Source organism: Amblyomma americanum, chromosome 1 (genome assembly GCF_052857255.1).
Source record: "Amblyomma americanum isolate KBUSLIRL-KWMA chromosome 1, ASM5285725v1, whole genome shotgun sequence".
NCBI lineage: Eukaryota > Metazoa > Arthropoda > Arachnida > Ixodida > Ixodidae > Amblyomma > Amblyomma americanum.
Window position 1 is genome coordinate 443,754,708 of NC_135497.1, and position 24,191 is coordinate 443,778,898.

At 44.0% G+C, this 24,191-nt stretch overlaps 2 protein-coding genes across 3 annotated transcripts in view; one reads left to right on the forward strand and one right to left on the reverse strand.

Annotated features, from left to right (window-relative positions):
* Positions 1-24,191, forward strand: part of RpL35 (Ribosomal protein L35) — a 170,538-nt gene that overhangs the window by 29,980 nt on the left and 116,367 nt on the right. The gene's annotated exons all lie outside the window — the stretch shown is intronic.
* The window catches only part of LOC144115923 (serine/threonine-protein phosphatase 2A activator-like), a 48,532-nt gene continuing 42,036 nt past the window's right edge, over positions 17,696-24,191 (reverse strand). For both annotated transcript variants that reach the window (XM_077650554.1, XM_077650553.1), the window contains exons 8-10: positions 21,431-21,531; positions 19,806-19,913; positions 17,696-18,172 (exon numbers count right to left, since the gene is read on the reverse strand). In XM_077650554.1, the coding sequence (XP_077506680.1) occupies positions 18,083-18,172; positions 19,806-19,913; positions 21,431-21,531 (299 nt within the window). In that variant the 3' untranslated portion in view covers positions 17,696-18,082. The remainder of the gene's footprint in view (positions 18,173-19,805; positions 19,914-21,430; positions 21,532-24,191) is intronic.

A 24,191-nucleotide genomic window follows, 5' to 3' on the forward strand; every position in this document is an offset into this window, starting at 1 on the left:
CTAGCTGCGGCAACATGTCACCTGCACAATGGATGACAGCGCACTGGTAGCTGCTCACTTGGTGTCGCTGGGCCTACCGTGCTTCGCAATGAAGCCGTAGTGGAAGGAGCTTTGCAACTGGCTACTGGTTATCTACAAGGCCTGTTGCTATCATTTTACCATCAAAAGATTAATGCCATGCTCAAATCAAAGTACAGTTCATTGCTGCAATGTCTTTGGCAGCAAAGCAAGTGGAAAAGCGGGTCAGGCGAGAGTCGGCCTTACGCCAACTGCGACCGGTAGCAAGCAGAAGGTGTTGTTCCAAACCTCCCAACTGTGGGCAAAACTGTTATTGCGGCCAGTTGTGCACCCAAGCTTATTGTTGCACGCGTACGTCTCAGTCTTAAATCAGATTCAGAATAACTTGTCAGGGTTCCACTTATTACTGCTAGAAACATTGTTAGCTCATTCTTGCAGATGCCGGCCGAGTTAAAAAACAAAATTGCATTCCACTTGGAAAATTTCTACTTGTATATTTAGAAATCGTTGAAAGCTTTATTTGGAGCTTCCATCTGGAATGCGTGGATCAGTTAAGCATGTACAGTAGACTCGTGTTAATTCAAACTGGTAATTTATACTTTCAGTTAATTGAAACAAATTTCCAAATTTTGGTTGCCTGGCTATATCTTCAATGCTAGAATTTTAAAGCCGCTTAATTTGTACCGCAATTTCTCTTAAATTCGGTTAATTCAAACTTTGGCTTGCTCCTATGCTCCCGGCGCGCAAAAGAGTGGCTATAGAGGTTGGATACATTAAGTTTCTGGCGCCGCGCGAGCTGAGAAAATTTGGCCCCTCCAATCGGTTAACTGATACGCAGCCCAAAGGGGGGCCGTGCATCGGAGTTGCCCTGTCGCTGCGTAGTTTCGTTTTCTGAGCTTCGCTACTAGCACACAACGACTGCAGCTGTCGGCCATGCTTCAGCGAGCCAATCCCAGCTGTGCACCGGTTCGGACACTAACTGGCGCGTCGCTGTGTCTTTTTTCTTTCCTTTTAGAACGCATCTTGCCTTTTAGGCACAAATGTTCCTTCCCCTCACGTCCGTCCGCATGGTGCATCGATAATGCGCACTTATCACGAGCTGCTCGTTACGTGATGAAGCCTCTTTACATGAGCACCGCCGCATGTGAGGAGGCTCCACCCCCACTGCATCGCCATGATCAATCACTGCTTCACTCCGCTGTAGCATTGAGCCCAGGAAGCTGTCAGTGAACGTCTAGTTTCTCCACTTTTGCACCAACTTCTCAGCTTTCTGCTCAGCGCTACTGGCTTTTTTGCCCCTTGGATGATGTGTGATGCTTATCCAAAGATGTTAAATAATCTGAGCAGACGATATGGTCCACTGTCCTCTTCCAATTTTTCACAGGCGTAGAAGAGTGCTTTGGGTCGTATTTCTCTTGAAACACATATCCAAATCTTACATTCTTGCGTGCCTATGGAGGCTTAACTTTTTCAACATTGCTCTGATGAACCTCTTTGCCCATGGTATCTTGAATTTAGTCAAGATGACAAAACTCCACGAGCGGAGAATCACCTTCATGCCTGTTAACGTTCTCGCCTCTGTGGTTTAACGTGGGCAGGTGATAAGATCCGTTTAAATTAAGGCGAGACACTGGCCTTAAAGTAAAAATTTTTATTAGGGATATCTTGATGAAATTAGGTGTGTATGTATTTCTTCCTCCTGTTTTAGTTAGTTTCAGTGTATCTCAATTAGTTCTCATATTATGGAAAAATAAGCTTAATTAGGCAATTTCTTACGGGTCATTAAGACACTTTACCTCAATAGTTATTGGTTCCGATTGGAATGCAGCTGTAGCCAAATACCTGCCTTGCGGATCTACGCTATTTATATTGTTATTGAGTTACAACATCATATAAAACTGATCAGTCATGTCGAAGCATCATAATTATAAAATATTGTTACGTGGCCCGAAGTCTAGGCAGGCACAAGGACGACCGGAGCACAGGGCACAGATCACAGCGAACACCGAGCAGATCGCATGCACACGTTCTTCGCACGCACTTTTTACACGTCTTTATGAAGATTATCTGTTGCACGGCCCCCCGGTCGAAAAGGCACCGTCCCAGTGTGCATCAGGGCAGCGAAGGAGACTGCGAGGCGTAAGGTTTGAGTCTGGAAAAGTGCACAACATCTCTCTGATGCTGAGAAGACGTGGCACCAGGAAAGGCCGGAGCGATCTCGTAGGTTACTGCGGTTACTTGGCGCAGGACACGGTACGGGCCGATATAGCGGGACAGAAGTTTTTCGGAGAGTCCTACACAGCGTGATGGCGACCAAAGCAGGACGAGGGAGCCAGGGGAGAAGGATACCATACGGTGGCGGCGATTGTAGAATTCCTGTTGAGAGGTCTGGGAAGCGAGTAGCCAGGAGTGTGCGAGTTGGCGGGCGTGGTCAGCACGAGCAATGGCGTCGTGGGCGTATGCAGATGGCAGAGCAGTAGAAGTGGGAAGCAGCGTGTCCAGAGGCAAGACGGGCTCGCGGCCATACAAAAGATAAAAAGGGGAGTAAACGGCAGTGTCATGGCGGCAGGAGTTGTACGGGAAGGTTACATAAGGGAGAGGGATATCCCAGTCACGATGGTCCGGAGAAACGTACATAGCCAGCATATCGGTGAGAGTGAGGTTGAGGCGTTCTGTGAGGCCGTTTGTCTGCGGGTGGTAGGCGGTGGTGAGCTTATGTTTTGTAGAGCATGACCGAAGAATGTCAGCAACAACTCTTCAGAGAAAGCATCGGCCACGGTCTGTAAGACGTTGACGGGGAGCACCATGTTGTAAGATGAGGTCGGTGAAACGAAAATCAGCAACATCAGTAGCAGTACTGGTGGGGAGTGCCCGTGTGATCGCATAACGAGTAGCATAGCCTGTGGCAACAGCCACCCATTTGTTTCCGGCCAAAAGAATCGACGGCGCACGCGGTCGTAAGTACGGAAGACACCCAAGTGACCAGCAGTGCGGAGATCATGCAGCTCTTGGAGGACAGCAGTGTGAAAGTGTTTGGGCACAACGAAGAGGAGGTCTGGGCCAGCTTGGTTAAGGCTCCTGCAGTACGGTGGTACGGCGGTAATCCATCACGGAGCACAAAGCGGCGCATCGGAGGGTCGAATGGGGTGGTGTGGAGGCGGTCGATAATTGAACGCAGCTCGGCATCATGGCGCTGTTCTTCGGCCATGTTAGCGAGGGCAGAGAGAGAATAGAGAGCGTCCTCACTATCAGTGCCAGTATTGTCACAGGGGCCAACGGGGTAATGGGAAAGTCAGTCGGCATCGGCGTGCAAGCGACCAGACTTGTAGAGTACAGAGTATTCGTACTGCTGCAGGCTCAATGCCCAACGACCAAGCCGTCCTGAAGGGTATTTCAAGCAAGAGCCAGCACAACGCATGCTGGTCAGTGACAACTGTAACGGGGCGGCCGTATAAATATGGGTGGAATTTCCCAACAGCCCAGACAAGGGCTAAGCACTCACGTTCGGTAATTGAGTAATCCCGCTCCGGGGCAGAGAGGAGGTGGCTGGCGTAGGCGATGACACGGTAGTGTCTGGATTACCTCTGAGAGAGAATAGCGCTGATGCCGTAGCCACTGGCGTCTGTGCGGACTTCAGTGGGAGCAGTCACATCGAACCGTGCCAGGACTGGCGTGGTAGTAAGCTTCAATATCAGGTTGGAAAATGCTTGTGTTTGGTCGGGTCCCCAGATGAAGGTGGCGTATTTTTTCAGGAGTTCGGTGAGGGGGCGTGCAATGTCGGCGAAGCCTTCAACGAATCGAAGAAAGTAGGAGCACAGCCCTAAGAAGCTTCGGACGTCGTCGCAAGAACCTGGCTGGGGAAAGTATTTGACGGCTCGGATCGTGTCAGGGTCAGGGTGCACCCCCATGTTGTCGACGACATGACCCAAGATGGTGAGCTGACAGCGCACGAAACAGCACTTAGACGAGTTGAGCTGCAGGCCGGCATGACGAAAGAGGGAAAGGACGAACTGTGCAGTGGCGCGGGCAGGAGCGCTCACGCTAGGCCAGCGGCCATTAAATCATCTCATTGCCATCGATCATCGTGTCTCTTTCTTTGGCTGGCCGCCACGTAACAATATAATTAGGTGACATAACTGTTCACGAAATTTCATATGTTTGACAGTCATAAAAAATAGTACAGCTTGATAGCTTAGTTCTTTCTGAAATCAACAGTGTAAGAATAACTGAAATTGCACAATGAAAACATGTAATGAAAACTTCTGTGAGGCTAGTCATGTTGGCAAAAACAAAGTTGAGAAAAGCACATTTGAAATGCACGCGCCAGCCATTCGGAGGTCGTTGTAGAGGCCTTAGAAAGCGGCAAAACATGGACATTCCAAGAGGATTTCACTGTAGTAAGGTAATACTGGGATGTTGAGACAAGCGCCAGGTTTTGAACAAAACCAAGATTACAGCCATCAAGGACTCAGCTGCGGGAAGTGACGGGCATGGAGTTCTGCCACATTTTGTTTTGAAATCACCATTTTCACACTTCGGAAGCATCAAGTATATCACTTTTTAGTAGTTTGAGGTCGAATCGGACCTTGAAACTTTGTAGGCGGGTACTTTAGAGTATACTCTACCTGAATATGCCATTTTTGAAACGTCAAAATTTTCGCATTTTTTTACCATTTCAAGACCCGCGTCTCCCCTTAAGTTCGGAGTGACATATGCAATGAATCCCATAATTCCTGCATGGCAAGAAATTCCATTCATCCTATGAATTCACTCTTTTTCATTTGTCACCTATCCACACCAGGTGTTCCTTTACCTACATCATCCTGGAAACCCAACTCTTTTCAGAGTAGTGCAGGTTTGAAGCTGGGCTCCTTTCGTTTATCTGAGCACACTGCACGTGACATCTCGTAGTCCATGGAGTCGCTGCAGATCCTGATAACGGCAAAATCGTCGAAAATGCCAATACACGAATTTTTTTAGGCTCGTATGAACAATGTCTTTCTCAACAACTTGTTTGGTCATTCTGGCATGTCTTCTGAAAAGATAAAAAAGCTAAACCTCCTCTGAACCTATATCTCTTCAAAACTTGTGATGGCATGGACTGCGCTACTCTGAAATCGAGTGAAAGCTGATGGTGTTTCATCCTATAGCTGCGGCCTAAGTTAATTGGTATTTGAGCAGTCTTGATGATGTTATGTTAACCTCACACTCCGCCCAGTGCTTAAAAAAATATGCAACTGTAGAATGTGTCAGTTGAAAATGATAGTAAGTTATTTAGAACAGATGGAAAATTAGGAAAATTAACGTAATGAGAAGTGCCTATGAAAGGACAGAAATAAAAGACAAACTGAAGGAAAACAGTTACCCTCCCAAGAACTGGTGGAAGAAGTGGGCATTATCGCATCATAATATACTAAAAATTAACAAATGTGTCTTTTTCATGCATGATATTATGAGTTTATACGAAAAAAATTGGAAATATGATATCGTTTTGTTCACTACTGTAAGTCCACTGAACACACTTTTTCTTGAAACTTATACACCCTATTTATGGGACTCCCCTTTTGGAGCCAGTGGCACTTGCCCACTGAGAAAACTTGTTTAACCACCAAAGCAGTGATGGTCTAAATAATGAAAACAACTGCTAATGTCTTTTTGCAGCGGTAGTTGTAATTGTGTTGTTACGGTGAAACAGCATCCGACCCTCGCCTCAAATCTGTACACTCGGACAAGTTGCGCATGTACAAAAAGACAAAGCATATGCTCTCACAATGTGCACATGCGCTAAAAGGAAAAGGATACCTCACTCACACACTAATTCGCTCGCTTCCTTCCCTTTTCATTGGGGTCCTTCTTTGTTGCAGACACCAACAAACTGTGCATGCATGAAAGGAGGAAAAAAAAAGGCTTCTCACACACGAATGCACTAGTTCTGTCCTCTTTTTATCGGTGATGTGTTGTTGCTTGTCCTTTGTAGCAGCGAGATGCTGGACCTGGTGATTGTGCTCTATTCAAAAGACGCTGTTCTTCTTTCACGCCACGAATAACACAGGAAGTGTGGTAGCCCTACTCTACGTCTTGCATCTTCCGCTTGGGGGCAGGGCATGCTGCTCATTCAGTTTTCATTACCTGGGCCACACAGTGTTTGCGCACCACCCGAGGACTGGCAACGGCAGGTGCACTGAGCAGAATAGGCAAAGTGACGCTGCACCATGAGAACCGAGACAAGCCTATCATGCATGGGAACCAGCATGTATGCGTTAAATTGCTCAATCTCCCTGAGGTCCACGAACAATGTGCATGAAGAGGACATGAGCTCTCTCATGAACCTGACCTTATTCATATTACACGGAGCAGAAGGCTGCCCTCATAATTTTCCAACAGTACAAAGTAATGAATTAAGAATTTTTCAATAAAGCATTTTTTATGCAATGTTCGCAGCCACATCTCAGTGTCATGTCTTCCCCCTGCATTCCACTCCTCTGCAAACCATCTCTCAAAAGCACATCCCAACTGGTTCTTTCAACGTCCTTCTAAAGCATACCGGGTGTTTCAGCGAACACTTTCCAAAATTTTTAAAACCGGGGAGTTCAAAATAGAAAGAAAATCTTTCCAGGAACAAAGTTTCAGCTGTGGTGAACATCAGTTACTATAAAACTCATCTTAACTAGGCACTAGGTAGTGAAGTAACTAAAATTTGCTAATTAACTTTAAATTAACACTGTCTGGTGTTTAGTGCCAGTGGGGAGTTCGAAGCCATGGACAAGACAATGCCATGTCAGTTTTTAAGCGAAGTAAAACCCGTTCTCTAATGCTCTGCGGTGCAAAGAAATCCTGCGTTTTCTTCTAGTACAAACCTGAAAAGCCAGTACAAAACTGAACCTTGGCATGGGGATGCAGCGAGCTTGGTGCAGACGTGATATTTTCCGGTGATGTGTCGCAATGACTACGGCACCTAATTCGAACTGCCTGTTTTATCATGCCATGGCATGTGCTTTTGTTTTGCTCAGTCACTCTCAAAATTAACGAGCATGCAGTTGGTAATGACTGTTCTTTGCATCAACTGGCGAAGGTAAGGAATGTGCATGACGTGGTACAACAGCATAGGCAGTTCAAATTGGGCGCCATTGGCACTGCACAACGTCGCCAGCGAACATCGTGTTTGCACCAAGGAATGTGTGAGCTTCATGCACCGAGTTCTGGTTTTGTGCAGGAAAAAGTGTCAGATTTCCTTACGCTGCAGGGTTTAGAAAATGGCTTTTTCTTCGTTTCAAAAACTGATATGGCATATCTTGTCCATGGCTTCAAACTCCCCACTGGGACTAACGACCAGGTCGTGCCAACTGAATATGTAGTGAATTCTAGTCGGTTAGCTACCGAATTACGATTTTATGGTAACTGACATCCGTCACGGCTGACAGTTTGTTCCTAAAAAGATTTTCTTACTATTTTGAACTCCCTAACTTTAGGAATTTCTGAAAGTGTTTGCTGAAACTCACCTACATGAGGGCACAGCTGCCAACTCTCATTTGCAGCACGCTTATTATGATCGTCCTGTGCCATTTTTTTTTTACAAGAAGTGAATTAGTTAACGTGACCTAATTAGCCAAAGTAGGAGCTTTAATAATTGGTTCACTATTTTTTGTCGTGAGCAGTGTGCAGGTCCCACTCAAAAAACACCATTGGCTTCCACTTTCCTAGTTGCGAAATTTGTTGCAAAGTTGTATTGCAAAACAACTGGAAAGACATGATCCTAGAGGCCCATGTACTGTACGATGTCAGTGCACGTTAAACAACTCCAGGTGGTCGAAATATCTGGATTCCTTCACTACGATGTCCCTCATTACCTGAGTCACTTTGGAGCATTAAGCCCCCATAAAATAAAAAAATCAGAGACGATCAATTAAAAGGAGCCATAGCCAGACTCAGATTATATATATTTTAAAACAACTGGTTGAAGGTTGGTTAGAGAGGTAGCATCTTTTCCAGTTGTTTCGCTGCTGAAAAATCTGACCAACTGTCCTTATTCCTCCTAGTGGTTGGCCAGCTGGGTAAGTTTTCCATTGGACTTGTGTGAATAGTGTTTTTTTTTTGTTTGAAGAGAATCCGAAGTAAATAGTAATTTTCTTTGAATAATACTGAAGTGAATCTTTAGAATATTTGTGGCACACAAAAGATGGAACAGCACAACCATCTGAAATTGGGAGAGTCTCTCATGCGAGTGCCCATTCCCGCCACGATTCGTGGAGCTCAGCATGTAAAAAAAAATCAAAACAAAACATCAGTTCATACACAATCACAGCCTCTGAACAAGGTGAGCTTTGTCTACCTGGGCACAAATTGGCGGACAGCGTCACTGCTAAATTACGCACACTAATTGGTTCCAATAACGAAAATTCGAACTGCACACCATATACCCAGCTCACTCACGCTGATGGACACGTTCTCCTACAAGCGGTACGTGGCATGAGAGCAGATGTCTGATTCTTCCTGTAAACTCTGGAGCATGCGTCACGCCGGGACCTGAAACTGCAGGAACCTTGGCAGTTTGGTTAACAGCTTTGATAGTTAGCTGGGTTGCATGCAGCTGGAAAGCGTGGAAGTTTGCCCATTTTATCGTTTTTGATTGCAACTTGCCTCCGACTGCTGGTCTTAATTGCGATTGCGTCGCTTTACAGCTGTTGCTTTTAACTGCACAGGCACCGCGATTCCATCCTGCAGGGAGGTACCGCCTTTGCCCGAAATAACAAGGGAGTGGGGCTTGCTTCTCAGCCGGATAATGAAGCCATTATTGCACCCCTGAAGACCTAAAGGTCTCGAAAGGGAAGGAAAAGGGTTCTTACACATATTTAGCGCTTAAGCAGTGCCATAATTGCTTCACTACGTGGCTAAAACAAACCCCGTTGCCTGGTTACTTTTTGCAAAGATGGTTTGTTGAAGCGAAACCACACAAAGCAAGCATTCCAGAAACATTATTCACTTGAGACAGATACCTTGAGATTTTGATTACCAAGCATTGGGATCAAATCAGATATCAAATACCTTGCTATTTGACAGAATATTTGAAATTATTGAATATTCACACAAGCCTATTTTTCATAATGCCAATGAGCCAGCAAGGTGATTTCATTCTGTTTAACTCCCATTTGATATTGAACTCCTATTGGCATCTGAAAAGCCAGTTGGATTCACACTATGGAAATGAAGCATCCAGTTGGGATCTGGCAGTCCAAATGGGGCCTGCAATTTCATTTGAGATACCAGTTGGGAAACCCAATTTCAGCTTGAAGAGGCCAACTGGGATTCTAGTTGAAATCTTTGAAACCAGTTGGAATTCATATTTTGAATCGAAACCAACAGTTGCCAGTTCGAATGCCCACTTGGACTCTTTTTTTTTGAGTCAGCATTCACACAAATGTCTTCCTCTGTTTCAAATACATGTCACTTAAAAAAATATATAACATCCAAACACAAGCTGCAGAGAAGCAGTTTGCAATACATGCCTAATGGCAGCTCAGAAGGCCAGATATGGCGGCAGTACTGGTGACGCTACCTGTTGCGCACATCACAAACTGCTGTCTCGTAAGGGTGTTTTGCTGTGTCAACCTGTCGTGCAAAAGTATCTACATCTAACTTTTGTGGTGTCATCTCTAGTGCTTTTGTTTTTGCCTTGTAACACTGGTAGTGTGTCTCACTGTGCTCTAAGCAACCATCTAGCCCAGGCTAGTGGCATGGTTTTTGCATTGCTACACCACCCACTGGCATGTTGGGTGATGGCAGAATGGTAGCATGCTGCCACTGAATATCAATACAGTCCTATACTGCTCTGCATCAAAGCCAGAGGAGAAAGTTCTTTGGAACTAGCCACCACTTATCCTAAGGTTCAAACTTGTTACCAGTTTGCGTTAGCACATTAACATCTCATGAAAATGAAAGTACGGTCGGTTCCTGCATAACGGCTTCTGTGGTGAAGTGAGCGGGCAAGCAGACCAGGCAAAAATCGTCTCACACCGATTGCCGCACAATACACATGCGGAGCACCATTGTGCCATTCACAACCGTTGTCCAAACTGTCATTGCAGCCGGTCGTGCACTGGGGCGTGTCTGTTCAGAATAAATTCCATTGATGCAAGTTGATAGTAGTAAATGCATTTTTCATCTAGATAAAATGGAGTGCTCATCATGCGAGTAATTATGGTAGTTAGCTTCCTGGGTATCTCGGATGGAAGAACAAGTTGGGAGTTACGCAGTCGTTATGGCGGCATTGCATGGTAAATTTCCTTGTGGCTTGCTCTGGTCGAGCATGGCGGAGCATTTGTCCAAGATCACTTTTTCAGAAATAACATTCTGTTAAAGTTCTGGCCTTTTAAATTAACCAATACACACAACTATGCCATTAATGCACTTTGGATATTTTGACTGCTCATTTTTTCTGAAAGGCATAAGGAAGACAAATATGTGAGCAGTTATGTTCTTGTGTTGCTTCCAATATGTAAGTTCCAATATGTGTATTGACTTGAATGATTAAGCTCCAAATGTCTAATGACATTTTTGGTCGCAGTTTCTTTAAACTACTCACCTGCTGCTTCATGCCTTTGTAGCTGCTTGTGCCAATGAGCAGAAAAGCAGTGGTTAGCACTTCCAATAGTGCGACGCTTGAGTTTGCTATCCTCCAATAGATCCTCCAGGACTGCATGATTTCTCCAAAGCTTCATAGAGATGAGTGGGTATGCTTTGCAGAAGTCTAGCACTAAATTTTTGTTATCTAGTTTGTTTTGCTTCTTTGCAAGTACAAGCTGAAGGGTTACTCTTTCTTAATGAAGTGGATTCTGGGCCGCAAGAATGGGCAAGAATACAGTGTTAATTAAAAATGCTGCATTCCTGTCAGCAAAAGGCAAAGGCACCAGTTTTCAAATTTTAGGCTTTGCAGGCCACGTGATGTACTGCGTAGTGCCCTGGGTGTGTGGTTTCCTTAACATGCTGTCCTCCCAGCTCTTGAGACATCAGCTGTTTAGTTCAGGGCAGAAGCTGATGCTCGAGTCATTGCCCTGTGCAAATGCTGAGGTATAATCTCACACTGCTGTTATGTACTAGGACTGTTCCGCAGTCGGAGACCGTTAAATAGCATTCTTCACAGTCTTGCTTTTGAACGCGCCACCATCATCACGTTCAACTTGTTCTGTGTTGCATTGCAATAGTGCTACTGTATTATTTTTTCTTCTACTTTTACATAATGAGTGGTGTGCTTCTGGGTCTGCTAAGTACTGCAGGTTCCTGAACGATCTCAGCATTTCTGAGCGCTTGTTCAAAATATAAGCCATATGTGGGACAAGGTTGGTCGTTGTCTGGAATGCTTCGCATTTGGCTAAATATTTTTTAATAATGCTAACGTCAGAAGGTTGTTCATCAACCTTTAGCTGTTACTTTTTGTGAAAAACTTTTCATGTTACTGTGTTAAGTGATCTTGTAGTTGAGTCAAAGCCACACAAACCACTCAGGTGCTTCAGACTAAAGTTCAACTTCTCCAGCTTGCAATCCTATGTCTGTTTTCATGTCTTAAGGCTGGTTTTAAGACTGTATACTCTGCAAGTCATTTAGCTTAGCACGAGTTAATGCTGGTGGGATGCAAATAAATGCAGCTGTGTGAAGGCATTGTGCTTGGTTCCCAGGGTATCAAACCGGACCCAAACCAAAAGAAGAAAAGCTATGAAAACTGGACCTGAACCAGAATGCTTAACAAACTTTTCGTATCTGGAATGAAACCGAAAAAATAAGTTTCCATTTGAAGTCACGTGTTTTTCTATGGCGCTTTTAGTTGTGCACTGACTGCATGTGGAGGCTAAACAAAGGGGAAGGGACCAACAGCTTGCGATAGGTGGCGAGTTATTGGACATGGGAATAGATCTATCTAGTGGGCATGTAGTAACCGCAGATACATGTCGTGAGAAGGAAATGGCTAGGCAAATAAGAATGGGATAGAGTGTGTTTGGCATGGACTCTCGGGTCATGAATAGCAGCTGACTAATATCCTTCAAGAGGAATATATATAACAGTAGCATCTTGCCAGTACTCATCAGTGTGGCAGAAACTTGGAGGCCCGGCCAATGTAACTTAAAAAAAAAAATGAGATGACAGTGCGTAAGCATTATCACCTCCTTGATTCTGTATGCTTTCTTTTGCTGTCGCTTTGCATCTGGTATGCATAGTAGAAGGTGCTGGATCTATGCCTCCACAGAGCATTAAAACTGCCACACTACTTAAGGCAAATCACTTGCAAACCACTCCGGACACCTTCCAGACGCAAACTATTGCATGTGCCATGGATTTATAGCACCCTGTGTGCACAGCTGCGCGAACGAGTGCTTGCGAGCACGGAACGAGAGCCTAGCAGTTTAGCACGTGTGATGAGAGGTTGCAGCAATGGCTGAGTGGTCTAAAGCAGCAGCCAGCAAAGCTGATCTGTTCACACCAGTGCGGGTTCGAATCCCGCTTGCGGCTGCAAGTATGGGAGGTTTTTATTTATTTATTTAAACAGGGTCAATACACTACATACCCATTCACACACAACGGACGCCAGCTTTTCTTCATGATAGGGCTGCTAATGCGAACACATTAATAAGGACAGCACAGTGAGCTATGAAAAGGAAAATGATGCGTGTAACATTAAGAGACAAGAAGAGAGTGGATTGGGGAACAAATGTAAGTTAATGATATACCAAATGAGAGATGAAGAATAAGAAATAGGAAGGGCAGGGCATCTAACGGACAGAGCAGGTAGCCGATGGTCGCTTGGGGCAGTGGAGTGGATTCCAAAGGAAGGCAAACAAAGCAGAGGGTCAGATGAGCGGACGAGATTGGGAAGTTTGGATCGGTGGTCGCAACTGGCTTAGGGCAGGGTCATTTGGAGGTAAATGGGATGTAGTTGGGCTGATGATGATGAGACTAAAGCATACACACTCATGAGCAAAGAAAAAGCTTGGTTTGCTACCTGCTGCCCCGCAAGAAGGCAGTTACATTCTTATGGCATCTATGCTAGCTCGGAGAAGTGCAGGCCTCCCGGTGAGCACCTTCCTTCAGTTATATAAATCAGTCCATGCTAAATGCATTGGCAATGTTCCAAGACTGCTGCCTTCAAGGGATGAATCTTGTAGAGGTGCATACATAGGACCTAAAGGAAACGCCAGGGCATACGTCAGTGACGTCTCTACATTAAAACTATGTATCCATCATCCATCAGTGATGTTCACACTTCGTAGTTTGTAATACTGTGGTGTGCCATTTGAGCATGTCCTGAAAGAATTCATTGTGCTCCTACTTTATGCACACAGCCACATGGTTAAAGCAATGGTTATGGGCAATCAAGGGTGGCACACGTCAAGTAATTAAGAAAGAGACAGATCACCATGATAAATATGACAAACTATCACATGTTGTCCCAGGTATGCACACAAACTAAAATTTAAAAATTAAGCGCCTCAGCCCATGCCACTTAAGTATAATAGGCTTGCACACACGTGGAGTATCGGGCAAGTTTTTCCATGACAAGTTGTTAAGCATACTGAATGTCAACATTTTTTTTATGCATAGATGAACAAAGCTCCACCTGTTTTCATTAAAACAGACATATAAGAATCTGCTGCTTTCTTAACATAGACAAATGAACATGGACTATTTCATGCCATGTTATTTTTTCTGAACCCGGAACAAATTCCAGAACAAAGTGATTTTGGTTCAGCACCCTGCCTGTCACATACTGTTTCTGTTTTTTATGGCCAGAGTTGCCTAAAGGGACACTGAGGACAAATTGAAGCTGACCTGTATCGGCAGACTGCGGCATTCTAATGGCAAAGAGATCACTCTCGCCAAAAACGGAGCTTTTATAAGCTAGAAAGTACCGGAACATGAGATTACAGGTGTTGCCATCGCTAGCCAATTTCACAAGTAGACTGCGTGCCTTGCCACACTGCCCCACTTGAAAAGAGTGGCAACCCATCCTTTTCGGTAAGGATGCCACGGGTTTGGATCGACTGGTGGGCATACTCTTATATCCAATTTTGTGGGTGATGAAAGTGTCCTTTGCTGCTGGACAAGCGTCGGCATAGTCAGAACGAGCCATTAATTGAATGGCATTGTCCTCAGTGGCGCTTTAAGTAAGCTGCATGCTTTGCAATAAAAAGGGGTCGTTACAATTGTGATTGGAGTGCAAAAGTGTGCTGCACTGTTGCTTCAAGTTCTCATGGTGTGCATGTATTTGTCTCATGTGGTGAGATAGCTTGCATTGTTTTTGATCACATTGTCGAAATCTCGAATGCTTAACTGTGCGGGTTTAGCAGTCTCTTTGCACCAAGGTATTCTCTTTGTAAGCAATGCTGTGCTTCACATTGCGCCCATGTCAGTAACAGTGGTAACAATGCTAAACATGTGTCATGCCTAGCCTAAGACTGGATTTGCGCACTCTGTCGGGCACACCTAGCGGTCATGCTTCCAAGGTGTCACTTTCCTGGAGCACACTGAACTGGTGCCTCGCCACAGTGAAGTGCTTGCAAAGAGATTGCCCTTTTGATGCTTGCACAGTTGACAGAGTGCCAAGTGCCTGATGTGTTCAGTCACCCTCAGCCTTGAAACTTGAATCACAGTGCTCTTCCGGGGATGCCAGGTGCACTGCAGATGTAACAAGAGCACCATACTGATTGGCAGAAATATATGGTTTGCAGAAATGTTTTAAACGAAAATTGTGGGAGGCTGTTTGGGTCTGTACACTCACTGATAAACTGTGTTAACACCTTACTCACGGATTTCTTGCACCATGTCTGGTTCAGCAGCTGCAGTCATTGAATGCACACTGAAACCGACGTGTACATTGCCCATACTGCTGCAGTAGTAGGGATGTGGAAGCATCTCATCATGCCGGTCCTTAAAGTCTCTGGACACATGATCGGCACCATTACTGCTTCTTCAGAAGACAGGGCCTCCCGTTCCCCTTTGAACCTCCTGCCGTAGTTACGCCTCATAGCAAAACGCTACATTTCCCAAGGGGATTGCTTTTTGCTTGAAAATGAAGCATTTACAAAAGATTTTCCATTGTTCTTGTGAACATACAAAACTGCTAGTGTGGCAGCAGTCAAGTGCCAAAATTCCCGTTCATAGCTTCTTGCAGCAGTGAGAGTGCAAGCCTGTAATTTCTTGTGCTCTAACCAGTAAGTACACTAGCTTGAATAATTTATAATTTATTTGTTTGCTATGAAAATTTATAGCAGCATGTGTATAGTTTTGTTTTTTTTGTTTTAGCTGAAGTAACCATTTGTTATCTTCTAGTCGCTGCCAACTAACTAAAACTCATGTGCTTCTCGTAAAAGCCAAGCAAGTATGGCATTGTGGTCACCCATTTTCATATGTGTTATTGTGGCACGACATTTGATGAGTAGATGTTGTTAAGCATGTTTTTAAGTCTGCAACGGTTTATCATTTCACCATATTTGAAGTCAAGCACCTTAACCAATATATGGCTAGTTCTCTAAAGATGACTTTTGCAGGTTTATTTTGAGGCTGACCATGGAGCTAACAATAAAGGACAAGTTTTGTGCCATGGTCAGCCTTACGCTGCATGTGTTTGTGCACATGTTCAACCTAGGCTTAGATACAAATGATATCCTGCATTCCTAAATGCTGTCATACAAAAGCAGGCTGTAAAGCCTTGTCCAGTCTTCCTAGTAAGGAAAACCTTGTCACGGTTTAGGGCTGAACCTAAGGCTGCCACTATGCCAGAAGGTGCATTTCATGTCCAGTGTACACATTCCTTCACCAGTCACGAGTCGTGAGCATACTCATATTCTCTCATGTACAGAGGGAATTGCTAATGTGCTGTTTTTCTGCAGAAACGAACAATAAAGAAAAACTACAAACAGCAGAGACTGCTTGAGCCACTTTTTCCTGCCCACATGTAGCGAGGCCTAGCTGCCCTGTTTAATTCCTGGGGCTGCCATCTTGGCCTGTGATATCATTTATCAGCTCGCACTGCCCCACATAATGCACATTCCCCCGTCTTCCCTGCCCCATGTTCCCACAAGTCAACCACATCCTCCCAGAAAACGTGGTTGAAGGACTTGTTGGAATTTTGTGTCCAGTTTAGAAGCACTGGCTGAGCTGGTTGCTGGAGAACAGGTTTTATGGAGGCAAGGACACTGGCGGTTAATGTGCAAGGTTACATCATCTAGCTCTTGTGTGCACATCAAATGTCGGGGCCTTTCCGAGAGCCCATAACATCATTCACTATTGGTAGACAACTTGTGGAAATGTGATGGCCTAAAAAGCCTTGCACATGCTTTTAGTCCTAAATGGTTCAGTCATAATATGCTATTTTCAAAATAGTGTACCCCAGATATACCGAACTCGAAGAAGACTGCAGAATAGTTCCGATATATTTTTTTATTGGACAATCAGTCCAAGTAGGGTGGGCATTCGACGTGTAAAACATGGCAACAGACGAGCTCATCTGTAACACAGAAGCGAGAATACGGTGCACCCATGCAACCAGTGAGTTTCGTGTAGCGACACGTCTCAGTTGCCCACTTCTCTAGGTATCACCAGGCCTAGTCTGCTTCGCATTGAAACCACTAACAGACGGTGCTTTGAAGCTAGCCACTGCCTCTCGTTTAATTTAAGGTACAGTATGTTTCCGCTACGTACTTGGCCTTTGATCAGCTAGGTTGGCTTGACCACATGACAAGCTGAGTCCTGAATGCCTGTCACATAGAAGACGAGACCGAAGTCAAGCACACCCTACGTTCACCTTGTGACGTGGTGTTGAAGAGCTAGCGCTGCCGGCAGGTGTCCCACACGTGACAAGGAGAGCCATTGGGAGAAGCGCCACTTGCAGGGGTGTGGAGCAGGCACTGTTTGATACTATATCCAATGTTCTGCTCAACGAGAGTTCTAAAAACGTCAACAGCAGTGCTATACTTACGCATGGGATGTTTTGACTGTTCAATATAAACAACTTTATATATCCGGACAGAAAGTAGCCGCACAGAATATAACAACTTGCACCCTCAGACATGGTAAAAAAAGCACCATGTAAAACATACCAGCATTCGATAAAACACACCATGTGCCTTTCTTGCATTGCCACGCTGCTGGCAAATAGTGGCTAAATTCTGAGTTTTGCTTTCAAAATCATTTGTTACAGCAGGAAAGAGAGTGACTGCAAACTCCAAAAAAGGTGGATTTCGGCTTGATTTCGAACACCAGGCTATTCTATTCCTTTAGAAAGGATGAAAAAACATGCGAGCCACTGAATGATGTTCATGAAGGCGTTGGCATTCAAAATGGTAGCCTGCCCTCTGCCTTTAATAGTAAACAACGACAGTTTGATATGCCTTGCTTCGTTGCTCCGAGGCTGTAGTTGCCTGATTTGAAGTGCTGAAAAGAATTTCACTTTCTTATGTAATGTGCAACATGCACAACAGGCAGCACATTTCTTTCTGTCACAGCCAAAATGGAATTTCTGCCATGCAGCCTGAACAAGATGAGAGGCCTTTTTGCTCGTGGCTGTTCTCTTTTGTTATGGGAAGAGCAGCAGCCACAGCACTGGCATGGTGCATTACATAATGTGAGTGAGTGCAATGCACTCCATGGTGTGGAGAGAAGACTGGTTTTATGGGTACCAATAACTCTGAACTTGAAAACATCTCCTTCCAACTTTATTTTTATTCTAACAAGCACTGACGATTGAGAGGGACATCATGCAAAAATGTAAAGCAAATAAGAAGGGCAAAGCTTTGGTGTTTTGCAGAAAATTTGCACACAATTCTTCCTGCATACTACCACAGATTCCACAGTCTTCAAAAACTAGCTTGACTATGATGGAGATTTCCCAGCATGGCAAATGACCCACACAGTGAGTGGCAAAGCTTTTGTGTTTTGCAGAAATTTGCACAATTCTTCCTGCATATTACCACAGATTTCATAGTCTTCGAAAACTAGCTTGACTATGATGGAGATTTCCCAGCATGGCAAATGATCGTAACATGCTAACATCCCACATAGTGACTTGGTGCAAACAGTCTTATTTTTGTTTGGCCAGTTTCTGGTGAGGCTTGAATGGCAGCAGGTTGCCAAACACCACATGCTGAACCACTGGAAACTTCCCCAGGACCTGTGTACAAAGAAAACACATACTTAATGCCTTATCAAAGGCAATTCGAGATGAGTTAAAGCTTCCAGACAACAACTTTTTTATTTTACTTAAGGAGACACTAAAGGGGAATACCGTATTTACTCGTGTAATGAATGCAACCCCAACTTTCACTGTCACAAAGTCCAATTTATTTTTCTTTCATGCAACAAACGCATCTCTTTCTTTTGGCCCACAGCCTACTCATGATGACAGTAAATGCTAGCAGGTGTCCTCTTAGAACACCGAAACAACTACACAATAGAATAAAGGGCAATCTATCGAATGTCAGGACTATATACATCCCCCTATGGGATGATTAGCCAATAAAATCTTCCACCAGGAATCTGATAAGCAACAGAAACCACACCTAGTCACAAGAGGTTTTCTGTTTGATCTGCCACATTAAGTATTGTAGCAACTTGCTTCGGTTGGGCTTCGTGCTAAATGCTGTGAGCTGTGCTGGAGTGAACTCTAGTAGTGCTGTCGTTGAACAGCATTATGGACCAATATGTAAGTCATACATGCGAATTCGAGGTTAAAGTTGTTGACTATGCTCTCAAGCACAGAAACTCTGCTCAATAGTGCATTCTGCTTTATTTTAGAAGGTCAGTAATACTGGATGAAGTAGTTATTCCATCAGCCTACTTTGTGTCCCATTTTTTGCTGCTTCAAATTTTTTCTGAGTATTTTCCCCCACATAATGAACACACCCCAAAATTTTCAGATATTCAATTCAATTTCAATTCAATTTATTTCGCTGGGTGCAGTCAGTAAAACATACATGTGAAAAATCTGGACCCTTAGCCTGTGCGGCTAGACTTGGGCCCATCCAATAAGCACAGGAAAAAAATAGCGAGACAGACTTAGAATGCATTTCTTTCAACAGAAATTATACAATAGTCACATACATACAATTTATAAAAAGGTGAAAAATAAAATTCACTTAGAATAACACTGATTTAAAATGAGGTCACATCAGAATAAGCTTTTCCCAGCAGAAATTATACAGTAGTTACATATATAATAACAAAGACTGAAGTGAAAGGAAAATAATATTAATTTATAGTGGTGTCTCATACTAGGTCACATCGGTAGAAATTTTTAAGTTCGGTGATAGAAATGTGTCCTGTTTTGAAGTCTACTGGAAGCTTGTTCCAAATTATGGCAGCAGCATACCGTCGTCGTCATGAATAATCGGAAAGTTAGAGCAGTGGTAGAAATGATTCCTTGTTTGACGGGATAGATGTATAAAATCAGAACAAGGTACTGGAATGTTATGATTAAGAACGTGTGTGACCACACAGGCTAGTTTATAATCTCAGGCAGCACAGAATGGCATAATATTTAGTTTGCAGAATAGTGGAGTGGATCTGTCAAAGGGTTTGCTATGTGTTATAATACGAATGGCTCTTTTCTGTAATGTGAGAATTTGATTTAAGTTGAGAAAATGTTTGGAAAGAATGCACTGGCCAAACGCAGACCCCATTCTGTCTACCTTCAATATTCACACTCACTATGCCAGCTCTCTTCAAAGCCCGCCACTATCCAGACTACACTGAACCTAAGGCTGAGACAAACACAAGGTTGAACACAGCACAGCTGGCATGCTCACCTCTGCCTTGTACATCTTTATGAGCCCTGCATTGACCTTGGCCCAGCTGGGGACTCCGCTGATATTCCACAACTGGTTTGAGTGCTCATGAAAGGGCCCAGTTTTCACCTGGGGGCAGATACAAATTCCCTGACAATTCTGCGCCAATGGAAGCTTCAAGCACACTGAACATGTAGTACAGCTGCAGACAGAATAATATGAACCATGCTTTGGTGGTCAACCTCTTCTGCCATGTTATCTAGCTAAAATTAATGAAATTCTGATGCAGGCAAGAGCTGCTTATGTGCGCAAAGGCCTTTCTACTTCTACCGCTCAACGTGAAGGATGAGCTGTTACAGAAGCAGAGCCATTGCTGTGCCCAAGGATGGGAAGTGGCATCCACAGCTGAACCACCAATGAAGCATGCAACAGTTTTCCAGCGGGGCCACGTCCAGGACTGTCATCTCTAAGCCCCCTGTACCCCTCACCTATGCATCTTTAGGGCTGGTTTTAAAGGCACTCTGCCACAGTCGTTAGCTTCATTTCATGCCCATCGTGACTTGCCAACTTTTCATACACCAGCAAGTTAGAAGGCACCTTTTAAAAGCTACATCCCTCATTCATGTTAACAAGTTCAACAAAATGAAATCCACATGAAAATATGTAAGCTTGTATGCAATCTAGAAGAATGATTACGGTGCACCCATGCTAGCGGCATGCATCCTGCTATGACATGCCGACTGCTCATGTACTGGCAGCACGACACTCACTGGGTGTCGCTCTGCCTGTATGGCTTTTAATCGAAGCCGCAGGGATGGTGCTTTGGAACCAGCCATAGCCTATCATAACAGGTCTAGTCATGTTACTGGTACACTAAAAACACAATAATATCTCATGAAAACTAAGGTGCAGTCGATTTACACAGCACCTTCAAGACAGAAGCAGGCCACGCGAGGACCGCTGCAGGAATTTGATCAGCTAGATTGGCTTCACAGTATGACAAGTGATGTGTCAAATGCCTGTTTTTCCACATCACAGTGGTGTCACGCAGTAGATGAGTATGAGACCGAAGGCTACTTTCAAACACAACCTACGTTCACCTTGTGATGCAGTTTTACAGCGCTAGCACTGCTGGCAGCTGCGCAGACTATGCAGCCGACACGGCTCCCCACATAAAAAGTGATTGTGGGAGAGCCATTAGGAGAAGCGCGACTTGCAGGAGTGTGGGCCGCTGTTTTCTACTACTATACTTGTGCACGGTATTTTTAAGGGGGTGTTTTGTCTGACAGATATGAACAACTTGATGTACCTGCGATTGACTGTGTACATTTATAGGTACAATAAAAACACTGACATCATGTAAGCGCAGTTCATTACCCAAGCAAAAGCACCGTTGAACATGCCGCAGCATGCAACTCCAAGTTATGTTTGTCATGTTCCGGGCTATTTTTTTGTTGCTTGCAGCCTTGGCAGGAGCCTGCCACTGACGCCATTTAAGTTCAGTCAAAAGCAAGTCAAAAACCACCACCAGGAACAGAAAAATTTGAAAATAAAATATGCCACCATGAGACTTATTTGAAAAACAGAAAGGACAAATAAAAACTTGCCAGGCATGGCATGTGACATCTGCCAGCACATGAACCCACCTTGCTAATGAATTCTATGCAGCCCATGAACATGTAGTCCTGTGAGTGGGCCTCCGCAAAACCTGGTGTTGTGAAGGACTTGGGCTCAATTTCTGGGTGGTCTGCAAGATGAGAGCGACTGTTTCCACGGAGGAACTAGCCACTGAACTATTTCATGTAAGTGGACCTTCTACATACCCCTCTCGGACACCACCTTGGGGAACTCTCAGCATCACTGTGCAGCAACAATTTCATGGGCTTTTTTTTTTGTTGTTTATAGAATACCTGTGTCGCCCGGGGGCATTACCGGTAAGCAGGGGAAACAGTTTTGGAAAGATGTAATTTTCAATATAACTCGCAAGAACGCACAAAAACAGGGTCAGCATCAAGGTGATGCAAAACAATAAACACAAAAAAATGAAAACATGTTACATTCATAAATACAGCTGAGAATAAAAATCATGGTTATCGCAGACCAAAACGTTCTTCTGGAAGTAAGTTCCACACTTTCACTATTTTTGGAAAAAATGAGTTTGCAAAAGTGTTCGTTTTGCAGTCATGTTCGCGAATTTTTTTCGACTGGTCATGCCGAGTCGAGGTGTAGGTTGGCTCCAACAGATAGTTGCACTTATCAATGCCTGTTTGATTATAGAAGATAAGTGTGGATGATTTTGAGCCTTAAATTTTTTTCTTCTGGTGCTTAACACTTCTCAGTGATCTCAGTGATACTTTGATAGGGGCTGTAATTATTGGAGACGAAGCTTGCAGCTTGATTTTGCAGTTTTTCTACTGAAAAAACTACAGTATAATAGCTGCTTCGCTGTTTTAATTCACTGGAACACTAAAGGCAACCTGCCTTAAGATCTCAAATAACAACAAATGAACAAGCAGCAAATATATCATACGTGACCTCTGAAATTTTGAAGTCACAGAACTGTTGAAACTGAAACAGCATGAGAAGAAAATTCCATTATAAATTATTTACTGGCCATAGGCATATACCATGTGGCGACCTACATATAGTAATTCCTTACGCATCACACAAAAAAAGAAAACAAGCCACCAAAATTAGGCGTCTATACTCCTTAATGCAAAGAACAAAATTAAATCTTTATTTTTTTCAGTGAATTTCATTTTATGTCATGCTTTGTGCTGCCATTTATGTCTTGTACTTATTGTTTTTCAACCAAAAAGGAGTATAAGGTTGTATTCCACCTTGGTAAAACCCTTAATAAACTGGAAGATGCAGGATTTGAAAATGTTGAACTTAATTTCACAAGCCTCAATGCAGAAGCATAACGCACTTATCACTTGGCTATAAAAAGAAAAATATTACCAGCACACAGTCTTTGAAAGAATATTTTCCATTCCAGTCTAGAGACAAACAAGCCCAAGTAACTGAGTGCCTGCCCCCCCCCCCCCCAATATGTCATTATCACCATTAAAAAATGGACATACCATAGTGATGCAAGTCATGTCCTCCTTCATCATCACTTAGAAAAGAATAATTCACGCTCACTGTACTCTTGTTTGACTCATCATCTGATGAGATGTCTCAATCTGGCACCTGATCTACAAATATCACCAAATTCGGACACCACTTTTTGTGGAAAGTGGCTAAAGCTATCTGCTGAAACAAAGGACAGAATTACAGTGCTTTCTTGAGTCATGACGGTCCATACAAGCTTGATTTGCCTAGGCCTGTGCTTTTATCTTCAAAAGAAAAATTCTAAACAAGCACTGAGAGGCGTCAGTACTTATGAATGTGTAGCTTACCATATTTTAAGTTACGACCACACATGTACAGCTGAGCCCACTTATAACGAATCTGACTGTCACTCAGACTGTGTTTATTGTAACTGAAGTTTGTAGTAAGTGGACTTCTCACATTACAGTCAAAGACACAAGTGCAGACAAAAGTGGTGTTTATTTCTTTAAAAAATCCTGTTAAGCAGGCCTGCAGGGTCTATCACAGTGCACTGCTAGCACTCCAGTGCACTTGTGTGCTCCTCACCAAGATGCTAATGGCACAACATATCTAATCGCGTTTGAAGCAGCTCGTTGTATGTTGGCCTCCACATCATCCGCATCTTCACCAGATTCCTAACAGCCGTGGAGTGCTTGTATTTTGTTTACAATGGATTCATCAGTGCATGGCTCTGTGGTATGGGTGGTATGGGCCTCATCATCCGCACCAGCGAAGTCATCTGAGGTGACATCAGGCCAGCTGCACATCAACAGTGTGCTACCACAACTACACGTGCACCTGATCACAAGGGTGTTCAACAGCGTCATTCATCGATTGTGGGACCATGAACCCTGCCTTACTAGAGCAATACCTGATCCCCACTGCAGTCGGTTGTATCGATGCAGACAATGATTTCCCTAGTGGTGAACACAGACATTCGAACCAGCACATCAACGCATAGTCGTCAATTACGTCAGCGTGCACTGGATGACACACTGATGATAAGCCACCTTGAGTGCGTGAATGGTGTCCATGTCCAGTGGCTGCGTCTTGCACATAGCATTCACTGGCAAGAAGAGCATGGTCATCGCAATCAGGAAAGGCGGCAAGTGGTGTGCAGCACAGCTATTTGCCTGGCGTGAGCACGGCCTTCCTTTTTTCTCGCCATGTCACGGTCCAACTCAACAAGCAACTCACAGAACAAGTTATGCGTCATTCAGGCCTTTGTACTGTGTGTATAGAATATGGGAATGTAGCATTCATAGCATCACAGCTTAGGAAGCTTAACTGCCAATGCAAGTAGCAATACAGAAG